General features: G+C 36.6%; 2 protein-coding genes across 2 annotated transcripts; both read right to left on the bottom strand.

The window, feature by feature from the left end:
- Positions 1 to 3,837: 3,837 nt before the first annotated feature.
- Positions 3,838 to 4,269, bottom strand: LOC127557877 (keratin-associated protein 19-3-like). The gene has a single exon (XM_051991163.1). The coding sequence runs from the start codon at positions 4,264 to 4,266 to the stop codon at positions 4,039 to 4,041; it is 228 nt and encodes a 75-aa protein (XP_051847123.1). The 5' UTR covers positions 4,267 to 4,269; the 3' UTR covers positions 3,838 to 4,038.
- A 4,545-nt stretch (positions 4,270 to 8,814) lies between these two features.
- LOC127557876 (keratin-associated protein 19-5-like) lies at positions 8,815 to 9,042 on the bottom strand. The gene has a single exon (XM_051991161.1). The coding sequence runs from the start codon at positions 9,040 to 9,042 to the stop codon at positions 8,815 to 8,817; it is 228 nt and encodes a 75-aa protein (XP_051847121.1).
- Between the last annotated feature and the right edge of the window lie 11,064 nt (positions 9,043 to 20,106).

The following is a 20,106-nucleotide window of genomic DNA, read 5'->3' as shown; positions in this document are numbered from 1 at the left end:
TCTCCTGGGACATTGCCCTTATTTCACAGCTTGATGGCCTGCCCTTCTGATTCTTTAGCCATGCTTTTGAGTTTTGCTTCTTTGGATCAGATTTGTTTGAGAATGAAGTGGCAGCAAGTTTTGGATTGATGTTCAGATTGATTGTTAGGGAAAAAATGTATGGAATTAATGAATTAAGCAATCATTTCAAGAGCACTAAAACACAATTTACCTCCCTTATGTTTGCTCTTAACCAGCCCTTGTATTTGGGTTTACAGATGGCTACAAACAAAAGTCACCAGAATCCTTCAGGTAGCTCCAAAGTTCCAATGATAGTGAAAACATGAAATCCACAGGGCATTTGTCACAAATATAGAGATTCCACAGGAGAACATCCCACAGACAAAACCAAGTCCTGGAATAATGAGATTGTCATGTGTCCAAGCCTCTCTTGAATCTGGGAAAGTCAGAGGTGACAGGAGAAGAGAGATGAGGATTCTTGACCAGGCAATCAGACAATGCAGAGACAAATAGAAGGCACATGAAGTGTGTTTTCTGAGTGAAACCAGGTAGGCCACATTAGAAAGGCTCATAAAGTATGTGGAAGAGAATAAAGTATACTGAGACAGGAAAAGCTAAGAAAATGTCAGCTGGTGAAAAGGGTGAAATCCCAGACAAATAATATTTATTTAAAACCAATACAAAACAGGAAACAATTGGAGTTTTTAAGAGTATTGTGATTTGATTTGAGATTTGGGGTTTTTAAAGTGGAAGAGGATTCAGAAGAGTATTTTACTAAATTTCCTTGATCAGTAGTCAGAGGATAGATCTGGACAGGAAGCAGAATGAGGCAATGAGATCAATCAAAAGGTCTTGCAGATGAATATGTGAAAGCTCATATAAGGTGGGGACTGTATGAGTAGAAAGAAGTGTTTGGTATTGATTTGGAAAAAAATGCAAATTAAAAGAATTCTGTAGTGCTACATCATAATATCAAATTGTCTAATATGACAAAAATAGAAATTGTTGGCTGTTGAAAAGCATGTGGGAAAACTTAGACATTAATACCCTCTTGGGAGAGTTGTCAATTGATTCAATGATTTTGGAGAACAATTTGGGATTCTACCCAAAGTGTTATAAAATTTTGCATAACCTTTGACCAATAATAACACAATTAAATTGGGGGATCAATATTAAAAAAGGGTGAAAGAACTCATTTAAAATATTTATTTATTTTAATACACATTGCTTTATGATTCATGTTGGGAGAGAAAAATCAGAACAAAAGGAAAAACATGAGAGAGAAAGAAAAACAGAATAAAAGAAATTAACATAGCATGTGTTGATTGACATTAAATCTCCATAGTTCTTTTTCTGGATGTAAATTGAATTTTCTGTCCAAAATCATTTGGGATTGCTTTGCATCACTGAGAAGAAAGTGAAAGAACCCATTTTTAAGAAAATATTTTTAATAGTTCCTTTTGTGGAGCCCAAAATTAGAAATTAAGGCTTTCCCATCAATTGGGGAATGGATAAACAAATTGTGATATTATTGTAATGAAATATTATTGCACTATAAGAATTGACATGCAGGATGATTTCAGAAAAATCTATACATATACGAACTGATGCATAGTGAACAGAATGAAAAGAACATTTTATACAGTAACAACAATATTGTTTGATGAAGAACTGTGAATTTCTTAGTTATTTTCAGCAAAACAATTATCCAAAACAATCCCCATGGATTAATGATGAACCAAAAAGAAATGATATTGTTTGAATGTGGACCAAAGCAGGCTATTTTAAAAACTTTTTTTCATTTTTTCTTTTATTCATGTCTTCATATACAAACTGGTTTATATGGAAATATTTTACATAATTGCTCATATATAATCCATATCTGATTGCTTCCTGTCCCAAGAAGATTTTAGGGCAGAGAGAAAGGATAGAATTTGGAAATCAAAACTTTAAATAAAATATTTAAAAAATTAAAAATAAGAAGTGTTTGGATTTCAGAGACATGGAAGGCAGAAAGGGAGGGAGAGAGAGAGGGAAAAGGACAGGGACAAGGACAGGGAGAAAAAAAAGAGAAGGACAGAGACAGAGACAAGGGAGAGAGGAAGAAGAAGAGGTAAATTGTGAACTTAGTGGAGAGAAAAGAAAAGAGAGAGAAACTTAGGTTGATCTTATAGGCATTATATAAGAAGACAATAAGAGGTCCTGCTTATATTACTAGAAATAAATAATCAGGTAAGAAGAGCAATGTCAAGTATATGCAAGAATATCAATTAGCCAGTTTTAAAGAGACAAAAGGAAACCCAAAAGGAAGACTCAGAAGAAACTATTAATTTTGGCCATGAAGGAACCACTGGATACTTTGGAGAGAGTAATTTCTCTTGGATCTTAGTTTTAAAAACCAGATATCTAGGACTTTTTTTTTTAATTTGGGTAAGGCCATTGGGTTAAGGGACTTGCCTAAGGTCACACAGTAAGTGTGAAATGTCTGAGCTTAGATGTGAACTCAAATCCTGCTGACTTCAGGGATAGTGTTCTATTCACTGTCTCAGCTCTTAAGTTTTTTTTTTTTTTTTTTTGTTTGTTTGTTTTTTTTTTTTTTTTTGGCATTGTAAAGAAGAGGTATTAGGTGTTTTTCATTTGTTCCTAGTTTGGAAAACTTGGCTCTAGAAATGTTCTTTTAGCTCTTAAAACTGATTTTCATTCTTAATGAATGAGTGAATGAAACTATTTTTTTCCTTGGAATGCTGTTAAAAAGTGCCAAAAGATTAGTTTCCAATGAAGAGAACTTTAGAGGATGTCATCAGCAAAGGATTGATGAATTATTTGTAGCTATGATTTGAAAAAAATTGAAGGGAGTGAATCTCTTGAAAGCCTTTCTGTTGAAAAAGCCAGTTTAGCTCCAGAAACCTTCATGCTTTTTACAGAAAAGAGAAAAAGGGGCTAGGCATTACATATATACTGATAACACATGTACTTAAAAATAAACTACAGGAGGCATGAAAATTCATTGGTTGTTGTACTTGTAGTGTTTCCTCCACTGCATAAAATACTAGTTCAATCTATAAACATTTCAACAGACAAAGATTTATTAAACTCCTCCTATTTCCCTTTTGTTAGGCCCTTCCAGACTGGCTGTATAGTTGAGGAGATGGAACTCATCAGAAGATATCACAAATTTCAGACTTAGTTTATGTCTTTCTTCTGAAGATTTTGTGATGTGGTATTCACTTGTGCAGGGAATTTCCAATTGGTGAGTGATAAGAAAGTAGGGAAACAATGAGAGGTCATCTGCTCAATCCACATCTTGACAGTCAATGGAGACCTTTTGTATATGGAAATGCTAGACTATGAACATGACACAATGAACATGTGCATCTTTGAGAAAACTTGGACAAAAATCCTGTCAATGTGCACACAAACTTGGGAGAAGGGCTATAGCTTAAAAAAATACATGCCAAGCCATTAGTATAGGGAAGGCCTGCATATTATGAAGTACTAAAATTGACATACTACAGAAATTTGAGAAAGGGATTCAACAAAGAAAAATATTTTAAAACAAAAATCTGGATATTCCTTCATTGTAGCAGATGAATTGGAGACCAAATATTTTGCACTAACACACAAACTTAAGTCAAGATTGAAATCTCTCCCCATGTTAGACTGAAACCCATGTAAAAAGAGGTCAATGAAAAGAGGTGGAAACAATTTTGTTAAGTCAGTGAAACAACTTTATTTGAAAATCCCAACAGATTCATCAGCCATGGTATATATCAGAGCTGAGCAAACTTGCTGGAAATGAATTGCTATTGGAGGGATTTCTCTCATGAAATGTGAGATTCTGCTTCAATTCCAGAAGGGTGGGTCTGACTGCATCTCAGTCTCTGCCACTTCACTATCTTGAGTGGTCCATAAGGATTCCAAGATGCTCTCCTATGTCACGTAGCTGTACATAGAATATTATGTCCTTCCAAAGTCATGGAGTTCACTTCAAGCTGGTTTGGACAAGGATTCCATGATCCTGCAGGAGCAGATATTCTTTCAGTAGAAGCCATAGGAAGAATATCTTCCACAGCAAGATGGGCGGCAGCAGCCATAGCCATAGCCACCATAGCCCAGGCCTCCATAGCCATAACCACCATAGCCCAGGCTTCCACAGCCACAGCCTCCAAAGCCATAGCCTAGGCCACGATAGCTGCCACATCCACAGCCATAACCAGAGCCATAGCCATAGCCCAGGCCTCCATAGTAGCTGCCGTAGTAGCTCATGGTGTCAAGTTTCACAGATTTGGAAGGATTCAGAGTTTAGTTTGTATGAATGTGTGGGAGCCATGTGCACTGGGATTTTTATACCTTCCTGCAGGAGGTGTGGCAACTTCATTCCAAACCTGCATCATTCCCTTTAATGAACTTGCAAGGGCAATTACATTCTTGTCATTGTTACCTGAAAAGAATTTCTCTAGCTCAATTAGAATGTTTTCTCTTGATTTGCTTTTTCTCTACAAAAAACTCCAACAAGGATTGAATTCCTATCCTGAGAAATAATTGTAATGTTTCTTTCTTTTTTTTTTTTTTTAAATAACTTTTTATTGACAGAACCCATGCCTGGGTAATTTTTTTTACAACATTATCCCTTGCACTCACTTCTGTTCCGATTTCCCTCCTCCCTCCCTCAACTCCCTCCCCCAGATGGCAATCAGTCCTATACATGTTAAACAGGTTACAGTATATTCTAGATGCAATATATATGTGCAGAACCGAACAGTTCTCTTGTTGTACAGGGAGAATTTATTTTATTTAAAGTTTTGACTTCCAAATTCTATTTTTTCTCTCTCCCCTAAAACCTTCTTGGGTAAGGAAGCAATCAGATATGGATTATACATGAACAATTATGTAAAATATTTCCATATAAGCCAGTTTGTATATGAAGACTTAAAGACTTAAAGACTTCAGAAGGTATAAATAACCTGGGAAGAAAAACAAAAATGCAAACAGTTTATATTCATTTCCCAGTGTTCTTTCTTTGGGTGTAGCTGCTTCTGTCCATCCTTGATCAATTGAAACTGAGTTAGATCTCTTTGTCGAAGAAATCCACTTCCATCAGAATACATCCTCATACAGTATCATTGTTGAGGTATATAATGATCTCCTGGTTCTGCTCATTTCACTTAGTATCAGTTCATGTAAGTCTCTCCAGTCCTCTCTATATTCATCCTGCTGGTCATTTCTTAAATTGTAATGTTTCTAAAGCCTATGTTGTTAATGTGGCTGCTAGCATAAACAGTTTTAGAAGCAGCCTCTCTTGGAACATTGTCCTTATTTCACAGCTTAATGGCCTGCCCTTTTGATTCTTTAGCCATGCTTTTGAGTTCTTCTCCTTTTGATCAGATTTGTTTGACAATGAAGTGGCAGCAAATTTTGGATTGATGTTCAGATTGATTCTTAGGAAAAAAAATATATGGAATTAGTGAATTAAGCAACCATTTCAAGAGCACTAAAACACAATTTACCTCCTTTATGTTTGCTCTTATCAGCCCTTGTATTCAGATTTACAAATGGCTACAAACAAAAGTTACCAGAATCCTTCAGGTGGCTCCAAAGTTCCTTTGACAATGAAAACATGAAATCAAGAGGACACTTGTCACAAACTTGTTGGCATGTGGGAAAACTGAGACATTTAATATACTCTTTGGGGAGTTGTCAATTGATTCATTGATTTTGGAGAGCAATTTGGAATTATGCCCAAAGTATTATAAAGTTTTGCATGATCTGTGATCTAGTAATAACACTACTAAAAAGGAGGATCAATATTAAAAAAAGGGGGGGGAAGAACCCATTTAAAATATTTATTTATTTTAATGCACATTGCTTTATGAATCATGTTGGGAGAGAAAAGTCAGAACAAAAGGGAAAAAAGCATGGGACAGGAAGAAAAACAGAAAAAAGAAATTGACATAGTATGTGTTGATTGACATTCAATCTCCATAGTTCTTTTTCTGGATGTAAATTGAATTTTCTGTCCAAAATCTTTTGGAATTGCTTTGAATCACTGAGTTACTGAGAAGAACCAAGTGAAAGAACCTATTTTTAAGAAAATAATTTTAGTAGTTCCTTTTATGGTGGATAAAACTTGGAAATTAAGAGTTTCTCATCAATTGGGTAAAAGATAAACAATCTATGATATTATTGAAATGGAATATTATTGCACTATAACAATTGACAAGCAGAATTATTTCAGAAAAAATCTATACATATATGAACTGATGCATAGTGCACAGAAGGGAACATTTTATACAGTAACAACAATATTGTTTGATGAAGAATTGTATATTTCTTTTTTTCAGCAAAACAATAATTCAAGACAATCCCAAAGGACTAATGAGGAAGCAAAAAGAAGTGATATTGTTTGAATATTGATCAAAGCAGGCTATTTTAAAAACTTTTTTCATTTTTTTCTTTTATTTAAGTCTTCATATACAAACTGGCTTATATGGAAATATTTTACATAATTGTTCATGTATAATCCATATCTGATTGCTTCCTTACCCAAGAAGGTTTTAGGGGAGAGAGAAAAAATAGAATTTGGAAGTCAAAACTTTAAATAAAATATTTTTAAAAAGAGGTGTTTAGATTCCAGATATATGGAAGGTGGAAAGGGAGGGAGGGAGAGATGGAAAGGGACAGTGACAAGGATAGGGAAAAAAGGGAGAGGGACAGGGACAGGGACACGGAAAAAGGAAGAAGGAGAGGTAGATTGCAAACTCAGTGGAGAGAAAAGAAAAGAGAGAGAAACTTAGGTTGATCTTATAGGCATTACATAACAAGACAATAAGAGGTCCTACTTATACCACTAGAAATACATTATCAGGTAAGAGGAGCAATGTCAAGTATATGCAAGAATATCAATTAGCCAATTTTAAAGAGACAAAAGGAAACCCCAAAGGAAGACTCAGAAGAAACTACTAGTTTTGGCCATGTCAAAATCACTGGATACTTTGGAGAGAGCAATTTCTCTTGGATGTTAGTTTTAAAAACCAGATATCTAGGATTTTTTTGGGGAAGGGGAGCAAGGCGATTGAGTTAAGTAACTTGCCCAAGGTCACACAGTAAGTGTGCAATGTCTGAGCTTAGATGTGAACTCAAATCCTGCTGACTTCAGGGCTAGAGTTCTCTTCACTGTGCCAGTTCTTTTAAGGTTTTTTTTTTTTTTTTTTTTTTAATAGTCATTGTAAAGGAGCGGTATTAGATATTTTTCATTTGTTCCTAGTTTGGAGAACTTGGCTCTAGAAATGACTTTTTAGCTCTTAAAATTGATTTTCATCCTTGCTGAATGAATGAATGAAATTCTTTTTTTTTCTTTGAAAGTTGTGAAAAAGTGCCTGAGAGATTAGTTTTCAATGAAGTGAACTTTATAGGATGTCACTAGGAAAAGGATTGATAAATCATATGGAGATATGTTTTGGGAAGAATTGAAGGGAGTGAACCTCCTGAGAGCATTTCTGTTGAAAAAGTCAATCTCTAGAAACACATATACTTTTTGTAGAAAAGAGAAAAAGGACTAGATGTGATATATACACTAATACATATTTATTTAAAAATAAACTGCAGGAGACATGAAAATCCATTGGTTGAAGCTCTTGTATTGTTTCCTCCACTGCACAAAATACTAGTTCAATCTATAAACATATTCAATGAAAATTTATTAAGCTCCTCTTATTTGCCTCATAGAGGCTATCACATTCTGACCAAGGTATCATCTGAGAAACATGATTGTGGTGACGAAATGTCCAAAGTTTAGCTATGGAGCAATAAATCAGATAGTCTCTTTCTCTGGAAGTTTGAGTTCAGGTATTTGAGGGCTTTAAGAAACATTCTTTAAAAATTGGTCCACTTACCCCATGGACTGAAGGGCCTTTTGTTAGGCCCTTCCAGACTGGCTGTCTAGTTGAGGAGAAGGAATGACAATCTTCAGACTTAGTTTATGTCTTTTTTCTGAAGAGTTTGTGGTGCAGTATTCACTTGTGCAGTGCTCTAAAATGTGCAATTGAGTTATAAGAAAGTAGTGGGAAACAATGAGAGGTTATCTGGTCAAGCCACATCTTGACAGTCAATGAGGACCTTTTGTATATGGAAATGCTAGACTATGAGCATGACGCAATGAACATGTGCATCTTTGAGAAAGCTTGGACAAAAACCCTGTCAATGGGCACACAGACTTGGGAGAAGGGCTATAGCTTAAAAAAATACAGTCCAAGGCGTCAGTATAGTGAAGATCTGGGTATTATGAAGTACTAAAATTGACACACTACAGAAATTTGAGAAAGGGATTCAACAAAGAAAAATATTTTTAAATAAAAATCTATATATTCCTTCATTGTAGCAGATGAATTGGAGACCAAATATTTTGCACTAACACACAAACTTAAGTCAAGATTGAAATCTCTCCCCATGTTAGACTGAAACCCATGTAAAAAGAGGTCAATGAAAAGAGGTGGAAACAGTTTTGTTAAGTCAGTGAAACAACTTTATTTGAAAATCCCAACAGATTCATCAGCCATGGTATATCAGAGCTGAGCAAACTTGCTGGAAATGAGTTGCTATTGGAGGGATTTCCCTCATGAAATGTTGAGATTCTGCTTCATTCCAGAAGGGTGGATCTGACTGCATCTCAGTCCCTGCCACTTCCTTATCTTGAGTGGTCCATAAGGATTCCAAGATGCTCTCCTATGTCACGCAGTTGTAGATAGAATATCATGTCCTTCCAAGTCAAGCTGGCTTGGACAAGAATTCTAGGATACTGCAGGAGCAGGTGTTTTTTCAGTAGAAGCCATAAGAATAATACCTTCCACAGCAAGATGGGCGGCAGCAGCCATAGCCATAGCTACCATAGCCCAGGCCTCCATAGCCATAACCACCATAGCCCAGGCTTCCACAGCCACAGCCTCCAAAGCCATAGCCTAGGCCACGGTAGCTGCCACATCCATAGCCATAACCAGAGCCATAGCCATAGCCCAGGCCTCCATAGTAGCTGCCGTAGTAGCTCATGGTGTCAAGTTTCACAGATTTGGAAGAATGTCAGGGTTTGTTTTGGGTGAGTGTGTAGGGGAACATTTTCAGGGGAACTTTTATACCCTTTCTGCAGGAGGTGTGGCAGCTTCATTCTAGCCCTGCATCATTCCCTTTAATGAACTTACAAGAGCAAAATCACATTCTTGTCATTGTTGCCTGAGAAGAATTTCTCCAGCTCAATTAGGATGTTTTTTCTTCATTTACTTTTTTCTCCATGAAGATTCCAACATGGTTTGAATTCCTGTCCTGAGAAATAATTGTAATGCTGCAAAGCACACGTGATTAATGTGATCTGGTGATCTATTCAGTCTGCATGGCAGACCCCTCAAAAGGATATTGTCCTTATTTTGCAGCTTGATGGCCTGGTCTTCTGATTACTTAAGTGTGCTTTTGAATTCTGTTTCTTTTGATCAATGCTATTTGAATATGAAGTCACAAGAAGTTTTAGATTGGAGTTTAGATAATTGTGGAGAAAAAAAAAATGTATGCAATTAGAGAATCAAACAACCCTTCCAGAAACAATAAAATTCAAACCCCCTCTCCAATGTTTACATTCTGTGTCCATCGTACTCAGGTCTGGAGATACAAAGAAATACCAACAGATTCCCTCTCCTCATGTATGAATAAAGGTGAAGGACTGAAAACATGAAAACACTAAAATACCTGCCCCCAAAATGGACAGCTGATGGGGAATTTCAAAGACAAAGGCACAAGCCACTTGGTTAGTGGGAATAGATCATATGCCACAGATGGGATTAAATCTGAAAACACACTCTTGAACCAGGGAAAGTAAGATGTGGCAAGAAGAAAGAGTAAGGGATTCTTGGAATGGTAGACAGGGAGAATCAAGTGTATTGAGAATGGAAAGGTAAGAAAGAGCTGATGAAGCAGGTGAAATCCCAAATCCCAAAATAGAAAGCAATTATAGTTTATAAGATTATTGGTGCAATGATTTGGAATTTTGGGTGGTTAGAGATCAAGTAATCATAGGATGGATCTGAGTGAGAAGATTGAGCCAGGAAGATTAATACAAGCATCTTGTGGAATAGGGTGATCTAAAGTGAAGACCATATTAGAAGGAAATATTTGAATTCCAGAAATGTTGGGAAGGTAGAAAGAATTAGTTTTGCCAACTGATTGGATGATAAACATGAGAAGTTAAGACCTTCCCCAAGTCTCAGAATTTGATTTCCTAGATTGATGGTAGTTTCCTTGAAAACTGTAGAGAAATTTTGGATAGATAAGTTTCTTTGAAGAAACAAAATGAGGAGGTTTATTGTAGAATTGAGGGTTTTGAAATATGTAGGAGCCATCAAATTGAAATTGTTTAATCTGATAGTTCATGGTATGGTAATAAAATTCAAGAGAGAATTCTGGCAATGTTTGAAGATGTGACAATGAATGGGAGGGGAGAGGACAAGAAACACACAGATAGAGAGACAAACAGAGGCAAAGAAAAAGACATGGGCATTGTGACAAAAAGAGAGAAACACAAGACAGAGACAGAGACACACACACCGTGATAGAGAGAGAGAGAAACAGAGACACATTCACAGAGTCAGAGACAGAGACAGAGAGATAGGTAGACAGAGATAATGAGAGAGACACACACAGAGAGAAGTACTCTGAAGCCCCAAGAGCTTAGAAATAGTTACTCTTTCACCAAACAATAAAAAAGTTTAAAAGGCCACTGGAAATGAACAATTTGGTTAAAAATGTAGTGTCAGATCTACTCAGGAGTAACAATTAACTAGAATTTTTAAGAGCCAATGGGAGAGTAAGAAGGAAAATTCAGATGAAGCTATTAATTTTGGCCATGGACATCACTGGGCACATGGGAGATAGTTATTCTTGAATGTTAGAGTCAGACTTTCAAAGACAATAAAAGGAGTTCAGGAAGGAGTAGGTGCTGCTGATTGTAATATAGTCAAGGACTTTTTAAATGTGGAAGTACTGAAAAGTACTGGTAGTTCAAATTGGGTAGGCTCATACATTTTTGGCATTGGTAGACAGCCACTAGACAAATGAGTTCAGGGAAAATGCTATTCTGGAACTTGAGATGTGATAGTTTAAATATCAGAGAGAAAACAACTGAGCCCATGTCAGATGAAGATATTGTTAAATGATATTGAGTGTAGTGGAGAGGAAAGAAGTAAGACATAGTTCTCTGGTTGGGGGGCATCTCAGAAAAACTTTAACCAATTATGAGAAAAATGAAGTCAAAGTGATTGGGACAAGCAAAGGACATCACTCCTCCCTTCCTGTTACTAAATCTCTCTAAATTTCATTCTAAAGGATAATTATTTTCAACAAATTGTCATATGTCAGCCAGACATTCTAATGTGATCTTGCAAATGAATAAAAGGAGCATCAGAAACTAGATTTTGGGAATATAGAGTGATGATCCAACTATAACCTGTACTATTTATGACTTGGTATAGGTATAGAGCATCTAGAGAATTACAGACCATTTGCAAGAAAAGATTCCAGCTAATAACAGCTTATGACATTTCTTTGCAGGCTACTGGGTTTTCTAAGCTTAAAAGACAGTCAGGAGATTTTATCAGCTCCCTTAAAGTTTTTTTAAAATGGCTACCATGAAGTACAATTGCTACCTATGTTGTTTCTGTGTATGAGAATTTGAATTGATAGGTGTTCTTTCCCCTCACAAAATGATTTTTCGTTTTTCATATTCTAGAGAATAAATCATTCTTTTCCCACTGAGAACTGTCAAAGAAAGAAAACATCATTTCCCAGAAGAATAAGTTTTTCATTGAAATAACTTTCATTAGATGTCTCCTGGAAAAGGATTGATGAATCATTTGGATTTGGGAGGATTCAATGAAATGAGTCTATTGAAGAAATTTCCCTTGAAAAGTCACTAAATCCACAGAAACATATATGTTTTTTTTTTTTGAATGGAGAATAAGGGCTTGGAATCACATACACGCACAAATTCACACACCACAATTTTAAGATAAACTACAGGAGGGATATGAGCAGTTACCAGCAGTACTTGTAGCTTTTCCTCCACTTCCTGAAACACTAGTTCAGTCAATTAACATTTCAATCAATAAACATTTTTTAGATGCTCACTATGTGCCACAGAGAATGCTAAACTTAGGATTTCTTCCAAAGGATCTATCTGAAGGATATGATTTGGGGGGCCAAATGTCCAAAGTCAGCTGTGAAGCAGTAAAGCTCATCTTCTCTTTTTAAGAGAAGATGTTTTAGTTGATTAGTGAGTCCAGATTTTTCAGGAATTTTAGAAATGTTCTTTTAAAATTATTCTTTTTCCTTTGCCATTGAAAGGACATCAATTCAAGGGCAGTGTTGTGGAGTGGACAAAGTACAGCTGGCTAGAGAAGACAGGACCTATCAGAAGGGCATAGTGTCATCTCAACCTTATGGCTTGGTTTATGATTCTTTTTTTATAATCTCAGTGATGTGCTATTTACAATGCTCTGTAATATGCACTGTATATTATGTGCACTATATGTAATATATATGCAATGCTCTATAACTGCAAATTTGTGGGAAATTACAAAATAATGAAAACCAAGCCGGCAAGTAGGTGATGGTCTGATCCACATTCTGAGAAGTAATGGACTATGAGTTTTCCAGTCAGCTATATAGACTGAGGAAATTTGACATTTTTACAAACTCATGAAATTAGATCTAAACATGGTAGGGGCAAAGGGGAATAAGGATTCCAGGATAGCTGAGGAACAGGTATTTTTAGTAGAATCCAGAAGGCTAAAATCTTGACAGCAAGATGGGCAATAGTGCCTATAGCCAAAGCCATCATAGCTTAGGCTTTCATAGCCTTAGTCATATAACTCAGGCCAGGGAAGTTGCTACATGTATGACTATAATCAGAGCCAGAGTATTAACCCAGATCCCAGTAGTACTTAACATAGTAGCTCATTGTGTCAGTATTAATTTAGTTGGATGGATGTCAAGGATAGATTGTATGAATGTATGTAGCAAAATCTGCATAGGACTTTACCATCAGGAGATGTGGTAGATTCTCAGTAGAAATGCTTATTTCCAATTAAAAAATAATGTTTCCTGTCAAAGAAATATCGCCTTTTTCTCATGTTTTGTTTCTTAAGAACAAATCATACAGTTCATTAAGGGTGTTTTCTCTCCATTTGCTATTTCTCTGAAAAGACTATGCTATGAACGTGTTTCTATAATGGGAAGTGATTATAGTGTTGTCAAAGCCTATATATTTTATATTACTGGTGCCCTACCCAGGTTTCATGACATTAATCTCCTGGGTGACACTGTCCTTCCATTATGAAGGACTGATTGCCATGTAGACCTTCTGATTTCTTAGGTAGGTAGTTGAATGCTGTCTCTTTCAATCAGTGCTATTTGAGACCAAATTAGTCATGCAAGTTTCATATTGGACTTGAGATGGTGGTTAAGCACTGGTTTATGGAATAGGTTAATAAAACTACTATTCTGAAAGTACCTCAACATTTCTCTAATGTTTGCAATGTGCCAACAACTGTTTTCAGTATAGGGGATGCTCCTGGGTAACTCTAAAATTCCAAGGTCAGTGAGAATTGTCACAAACATGGAGAGTTGATGGGAGAAGATCGACTATGTGAAAATTGAGACTCAAAGAAAGAGGGAAAGTCAGAGGAGAAGGGAAAATAGAAGGTTGAGAAGGTTGGATAGCATGGCAATATAAAGGCAATGAGAAGGGACAAAAAGTTTATCACTTGTGGGAAAGCACTTAAACTTTCAAGGGACAGACTATAAAATATGGAGAGGGGAATAGACTACACCAAATTGGAAAGGAAAGAAACCAGTTTAGGAAGAGGGTGAAATATCAGACAATAGTATCAATTTGTACTAGGACAGAACAGGAGGTAAGCATTTACCAGATAACATGTGTGAGGCTCGGGGGTTGAATGTTGAAGGAGGTGAGGAGTAAGATGAATGTTTTAGGAAAATCCCTTGGACACCAGAGTGGAGGATGGATTATTCTGGGAAGTGTTCTGAGATAGGAAGGTTAATCACAAGGCTCTTTCAGAAAAATACTGTGAGGCCCTGATCTAAGATGGTGAATGTATGAGGTCAAAGAAGGATAACTATTCCAGGGATGTGGTTCAAGTACAAGGACAAATTTTGCCAACTGGTTGGACAGGTGAAATGACAGAGAAATTTTAAGCATGTCTCTGAAAGTCTGATCCTGAGTTCCTGGCAGCAAGAAAATGCTATTAAAGTAGTAGAGTTAGAGAAGTGGTAGGCTGCTTTTGAATAAGTAGGATGAGGAGCTATGTTCTAAACTTTGAAATGTCTAGGGAATATCAACTTAAGATTGTGTACATCGACAGCATATGATATATGATAAGCTCAGGAGAGATTCAAAGCTGGTGCTGCCCAGTGAATGGAAGAGAGATATAATGGTAAGGAAAGCAAAAAAGGCACAATCTTGAGGTTCATCCAGAATAAATGTGAATAAAATAACATGACAGTAAGCTAATTAGAATGAGCAAGAGGGAACAATTAAGCAGGAAGAACAGTATGAAGAATACCTGGTATTCAGGTCTTTCAAAGAAAATGAAAAGAGAGCAGATAGAGAATCTGAGTAGGTTCCAATGAATGCATTTCAGCTATGGAATCTACTTAGATTCTCTGTCTGCTCTCTTATCATTGCCTTCAAAAGCCCTGGATACCTGGTTCCGGATCCTAATATTAAAAAAAAAAATTCTCTCTAACAGCCTGTTCTAAATTTTCCTTCTTTCTGACTTCACTTTGACTTTTGACACTTCTGGCTAACTGGAGATCCCAGATGTATTTCATACTGTTCTTCCTGCTTAACTGTTCCCTGACAAAGTGATTTGGGCAGCAATAAATGTCTTATCTCCTTTCCAGCTTCTAAATCTCTCACAATGTACTCTAAAGAATAAGGAAGACTATTAGGAGATCCTATGGCACCCAGGCATCTCAATGTGACCTTGAGATTTCATGAAGAGGAGCATAAGGGACTAGAATTCAGGAAAATGGAGGTGATGACCCATCTGCAATCTACACTGATCAATGCAAAGCTGGTCTTTGACCAAGCTGTTGGGCATCCAGAAGAGACCAGACCAGTTGATAGAAAAGTCTCCAACTCAGAGCTTTTGAGATTCACTTGAAGAAACTGGGACTCTTGACCTTAGAGGACACTCAGGTGATAGTTTCAGTTCTCCTAAATTTATTTTAATGGTCACTATGTAGTATGTATATTAGATGTATTTCATTTATTCCCTGATTGGAGAATTTGGATCCAGAGGTGATCTTTTATTCCTATAAATTGATTTTCAACTTTATTAAAGAGATTAAAATACTTGTTTCTCTCTGAGAGCTGTCAAAGATAGAAATGATATTCTTCCAGAAAGACTGAACTGAAATGACCTTCAAGGGATGATTCCTGGCAAAGAATTGATAAATTATTTGGAAATATGTTTTTTTAGAGGAAAGAAGTGAGAAAAAAGTTATTGAATTCATAGAAACATACATGCTTCTTATCAATATAGAATAATGCTCAGGAGTGATTTATAGTAAGAACCAATTTATTTTAAGCCAATAAATAGAATAAGGAATAAGATCTACTCATAGCAGCAATTACAATGTTTCCTCCATTGTATGGGAAACAAGTTTAATAAATATTTAATTAGCTTCTACTATGTGATAGGTAAATGGTAAGCTGTCTTTTTTATGAAGTTAGGGACTTAATACCAGGCATTATATTATCCCATTAGAGCTGAGGAATCCAAAGCTCTTGACACAGTTTGTGCTTTCTTTCTTTGGGAATTTGAGTTGATTACAGAGTTTAGGTGTTTGGATGATTTGCAGGATACCCTTTCAACAATGAGTCTACTTTGACAATGGAAAGGTGGGCCTCAGCTCAACGTCAGTGCTGTGTGTTGGATAGGGTGTATAGATCACTGGAGAAGAGGGGACTCACATGAAGGGTAAGGTTTCATGACAATCTTCAGACTAGATAAATGACTCTCTTGTGTAACTTTGTGGTGTGCCATTCACTTTTGCCTTGCTTTAAAATTTCACATAGGTTGATGATAACAAGGTGGTTGAAGAAAACTATAGAATGGATAGGCTACTAAGTTAGATTCTGACTATCATCAGAGATACTTTGATCTGGAGATGTTGAACCACTGTGACTCTTTGAGAAACCCTGAAGATAAAACCCCAGTCCATGTGTGTTTAGTATATAGGACAAGGGCCACAATTTACAGGGATGAATTCCATAACTTTAGTAAAACAGGGCCTGGGCTAAAGTACTAATGTTTAATTATTACAGAATTCAAACTTTGGAGGGCAGCTAAGTAGGACAATAGATAGAGTGCTGGGTCCAGAGCCAGGAAATTCATGCTTCTGAGTTCAAATTTGGCTTCAGACAGTAACTAATCTATGTGACCTTAAGTCACTTAACCCCATTTACCTCCATTCCTATCTGTAAAATGATCTAGAAAAAAAAATGGCAAACCACTGCAGTATCTTTTCCAAGAAACCCCCAAATAATGTCACAAAGAATTGGATATAACTGAAACAACTGAACAACAATAAAAAATACTTAAATTTCAGAAAGATATTTAATGAAAAAATTTTATATACATATATATATATATATATACACACACACACACACACACACACACACACACACAATAATGTCTTCATTATATGAGAATGAAACCCAAGTATAGGGACTTTAAGGTGGAGAGATGAGAAACTTTGCTAAATTAAAGAAACAAGTTGATTATAAAGTTTTAACAGACACTTCAGCTGTGGTATGTCAGAGCTGAACAAACTTGCTGGAAATGAGCTGTCATTGGGGCAGTCTCCCTCATGACAGATGAGATTCTACATCATTTCCCAGAAGAAGGGATCCCTATTATTCCTTGCCCGTACAAGGGTCTACCTTGCCCATGCTCCAGAGATTCCAAGACCCTCTTGTGGTAGATTTCCCATGCCATCCCACCACAAAGGCAGATGGAATGTGATGTCCATACCATGGAATTAGCCCAAAAAACAGAGGGACAGGGATTCCATGACAATCCGGAGCAAAAATTTTTTCAGTAGAAGCTAGAAGAATAATATGTTCCATAACAAGATGGGTGGCAACAGCCATAGCCACCATAGCCCAGTCCTCTACAGCTATAGCCACCATAGCTATAGCCTAGGCCATGGAAGCTGCCACATCCACAGCCATAACCAGTGCCATAGCCATAGCCCAAACCCCCATAGTAGCTGCCATAGTAGCTCATTGTTTTAGCATTCACTAATTTGGAGAAATGTCAAAAATAGGTTAAGTGAGTATGTATAACAGGGAAAGTCAGAGAGGAGGGGCAGAAAGAGAGAGAATTCTGGGCAGGGCTAATAATCAGTGAAAAGGAAAATAGGCAGGACATGTAGTACATCATTTGAGTATAAGCAGATAGGCCAGAAAAGACAAGACCATAATATTTGGGTAGGGTGATTAAAATATACTAACCTTAGAAAAGTAAGAAGAGAGTGAAATATCAGAAAGAAGATGTATTTTTAAATAAATACTGAAAAGGAAACAATGAGAGAGGGCTGGGACTTTTATGGGTTCGAATGGGAAGAAGAATAAGATGAGTGCTTTAGGGCAATTCTTAGGGCGGCTAAGTAGAGGTTGGATTTGGGTGGGAAGATTTAGGCAGGGAGACCAACTAAAGATTCTTACAGTGAGGTTGGGGATTTTGTCTTGCAGAGTAGTCTTTGGGTTCAAGAGATGTTGTAAAAGTAAAAAACTAATTTTGCCAACTGATCAGATAGTTGCAATGAAAGTGAAGGGTCAAGGAGGGCCCTGAGGTTAGGAACCTAAGTTCTTAATTTGATATTAGTGCCCTTCAATGGAGTAGAGAGGTTGTGAAGAGGTAGGGTGCTTTTAATAAGGCAGGATAAGGAAATCTATTCTAGACTTGGGTGGGGGGAGCTTTGAGATGTCTGGGGGACAGCAAGTTGAAAATATGTAATCAGACAGCTCACAATGTGGGACTGGATCTCAGGAGAGATACAGATCTGAATTTGGCAGAGAGAAAATCCCTGAAACTCTGAGATTTAAGGAAGGTCTACTTTTTTTTACCCTTGGAGAGAGCATATTAGGGAGAAAAGAAAAGAAATTTTAAAAATTTTTAAAAGAAAAGAAATGGAAGTTCAGGATTCAGCTAGAGATAATGGGAATGAAATGACATGATAATACATTAGTTAGGGTGACTGGAAAGGAATAGTCATATTGGAAGTACAGTGTCAAACACACCCAGGAACAGCAGTTGGCCAGTGTTCTCAAAAGCCAAAAGGGAGATCAAGAAAAAGGAAAACTCAGAGGACACCATAAATTTTGGCTAAGAGGACATCATTGGATATTTGGAAAAAACAGCTTTTCTTGAAGATGGGGGTCCAGAACCTAATAAGCAAGGTTTTCAAAGATAGTGAAAGGACAGCAACCAGAGACCCTGATCATCAGTAGAGTCATGGATTTTTTAAATGGAGAATAATGGAGAAGTTCTGATTATAAGAGTTTTGGTAGAATCATGCTTTCAGGGTATACCCAGTTAGCTGAACATTGAGTTCAGGGGAAATTCTGGGTTGGAACTAGAGAATGTTAGAAGGAATGTTAACCATAGCAGATGAGATCATCAACTGAGTTTAGTGGACAGAAAAGAAGGTAGTAGCTCTCTGGTTAAGGAGCATCTCAAAAAAGAGCATCTTTATTTGACCATGAGAAAAATGAGCTGAGCATGATTAGGGCTGCATTGAGTTTCTCACCTATTTTCCCAGCTTCCAAAAATTCTCACAACTACATATTAAAGGATAAGGAAGCCCAATAGGCTGTTACATGTCAGCTAAAGATCCTAATGTAACCTTGAGATTCCATAAATGGAGCATAAGAGATTAGAGTGCAGGAAAATTGTAGTGAAGATCTGTATAATTTACACTGCTCAGTGTATGGCTCATCTTTTGCTGAGATGGAGAGAATCTATTAAATTCTAGACCAAATGGTAGAAAGTATCCACTTCAGGCCCTAGGAAAATCACTTGAAGAAATTGGGAGTCTTGAACTAAAGTACCCTCAGGGGACAATGGTAACTAATTTTCCACCTTAAATTAGTTTTAATTCCACTTTGTAGTACAGGTGCTAGATATATTCTGTTTATCCTCTTGGGGGATAGGGTGGAATATGGATCCAGAGTTTGCCATTTTCCCCTCATAAATTGATACTCAACTTTCCTAAAGAAAATGAAATGAGAGATATACAAGAGAGAAAAGATTTTCATACTGAAGAATTAGTTGTTACTGAAATGACCTTCTTAGAATGTCTCCTGAAAAAGGATTGGTAAATCATTTGGAAATGTGTTTTGAGAAGTGAATGAAATGATGCTGCTAAGGACATTTCTGTCAGAAAAAAGCCTAGTGAATTCATAGGAACTATTAGATTTTATTAGTTTTTTTTTTTTGTGAATGGAGAATAATAACTTGGAATAATCTATAGTATTGGAAATGATTTTTATTTTATTTTTGCATTTAATTTAGAAGTTCATTATAAATTTAAAAACAATAAGAGCAATGAGATCCATTGATAGTGGTGTTTTCTCCACCATCTGAACCCAAGTTCAATCAAGAAACATTTATTAAGCACCTATTATGTGCTAGTAGATGCTAATCTCTGGATTTTCCCCCAAGAATCCCTCTGAAGTTTACACAGGTTTTACAGAGGATTACAAAAGATATGTTGGTTTATGAAGTTAAGGAATCCAAAGGCCCCATGGCCTGTTGTGAAGTAGCAAAGCATATGGTATCTTTCTCTGGGAATTGAATTGATTAGATAATTCATGTATTTGAGTGATTTGCAGGACACCTGTGTAGCAATGAGTCTACTTTCCCTGTAGAAAGGTAGGACTGAGCTTGACCAACAGTACACGAGGTTGGAGGAGATGAGAAAGTTTCCATGACAGCTTTTGAACTTGGTGCATGACTCTCTTTGTCATGCCATTCC

This window comes from Antechinus flavipes, chromosome 3 (assembly GCF_016432865.1).
Source record: "Antechinus flavipes isolate AdamAnt ecotype Samford, QLD, Australia chromosome 3, AdamAnt_v2, whole genome shotgun sequence".
NCBI lineage: Eukaryota > Metazoa > Chordata > Mammalia > Dasyuromorphia > Dasyuridae > Antechinus > Antechinus flavipes.
Note: the sequence above shows the minus strand (reverse complement) of the source record. Positions and strands in the feature narration are given on the sequence as shown.

Coding starts and splice junctions, on each gene's coding strand:
- LOC127557877 (XM_051991163.1), bottom strand. CDS start 4,266: ATGAGCTACTACGGCAGCTACTATGGAGGCCTGGGCTATGGCTATGGC.
- LOC127557876 (XM_051991161.1), bottom strand. CDS start 9,042: ATGAGCTACTACGGCAGCTACTATGGAGGCCTGGGCTATGGCTATGGC.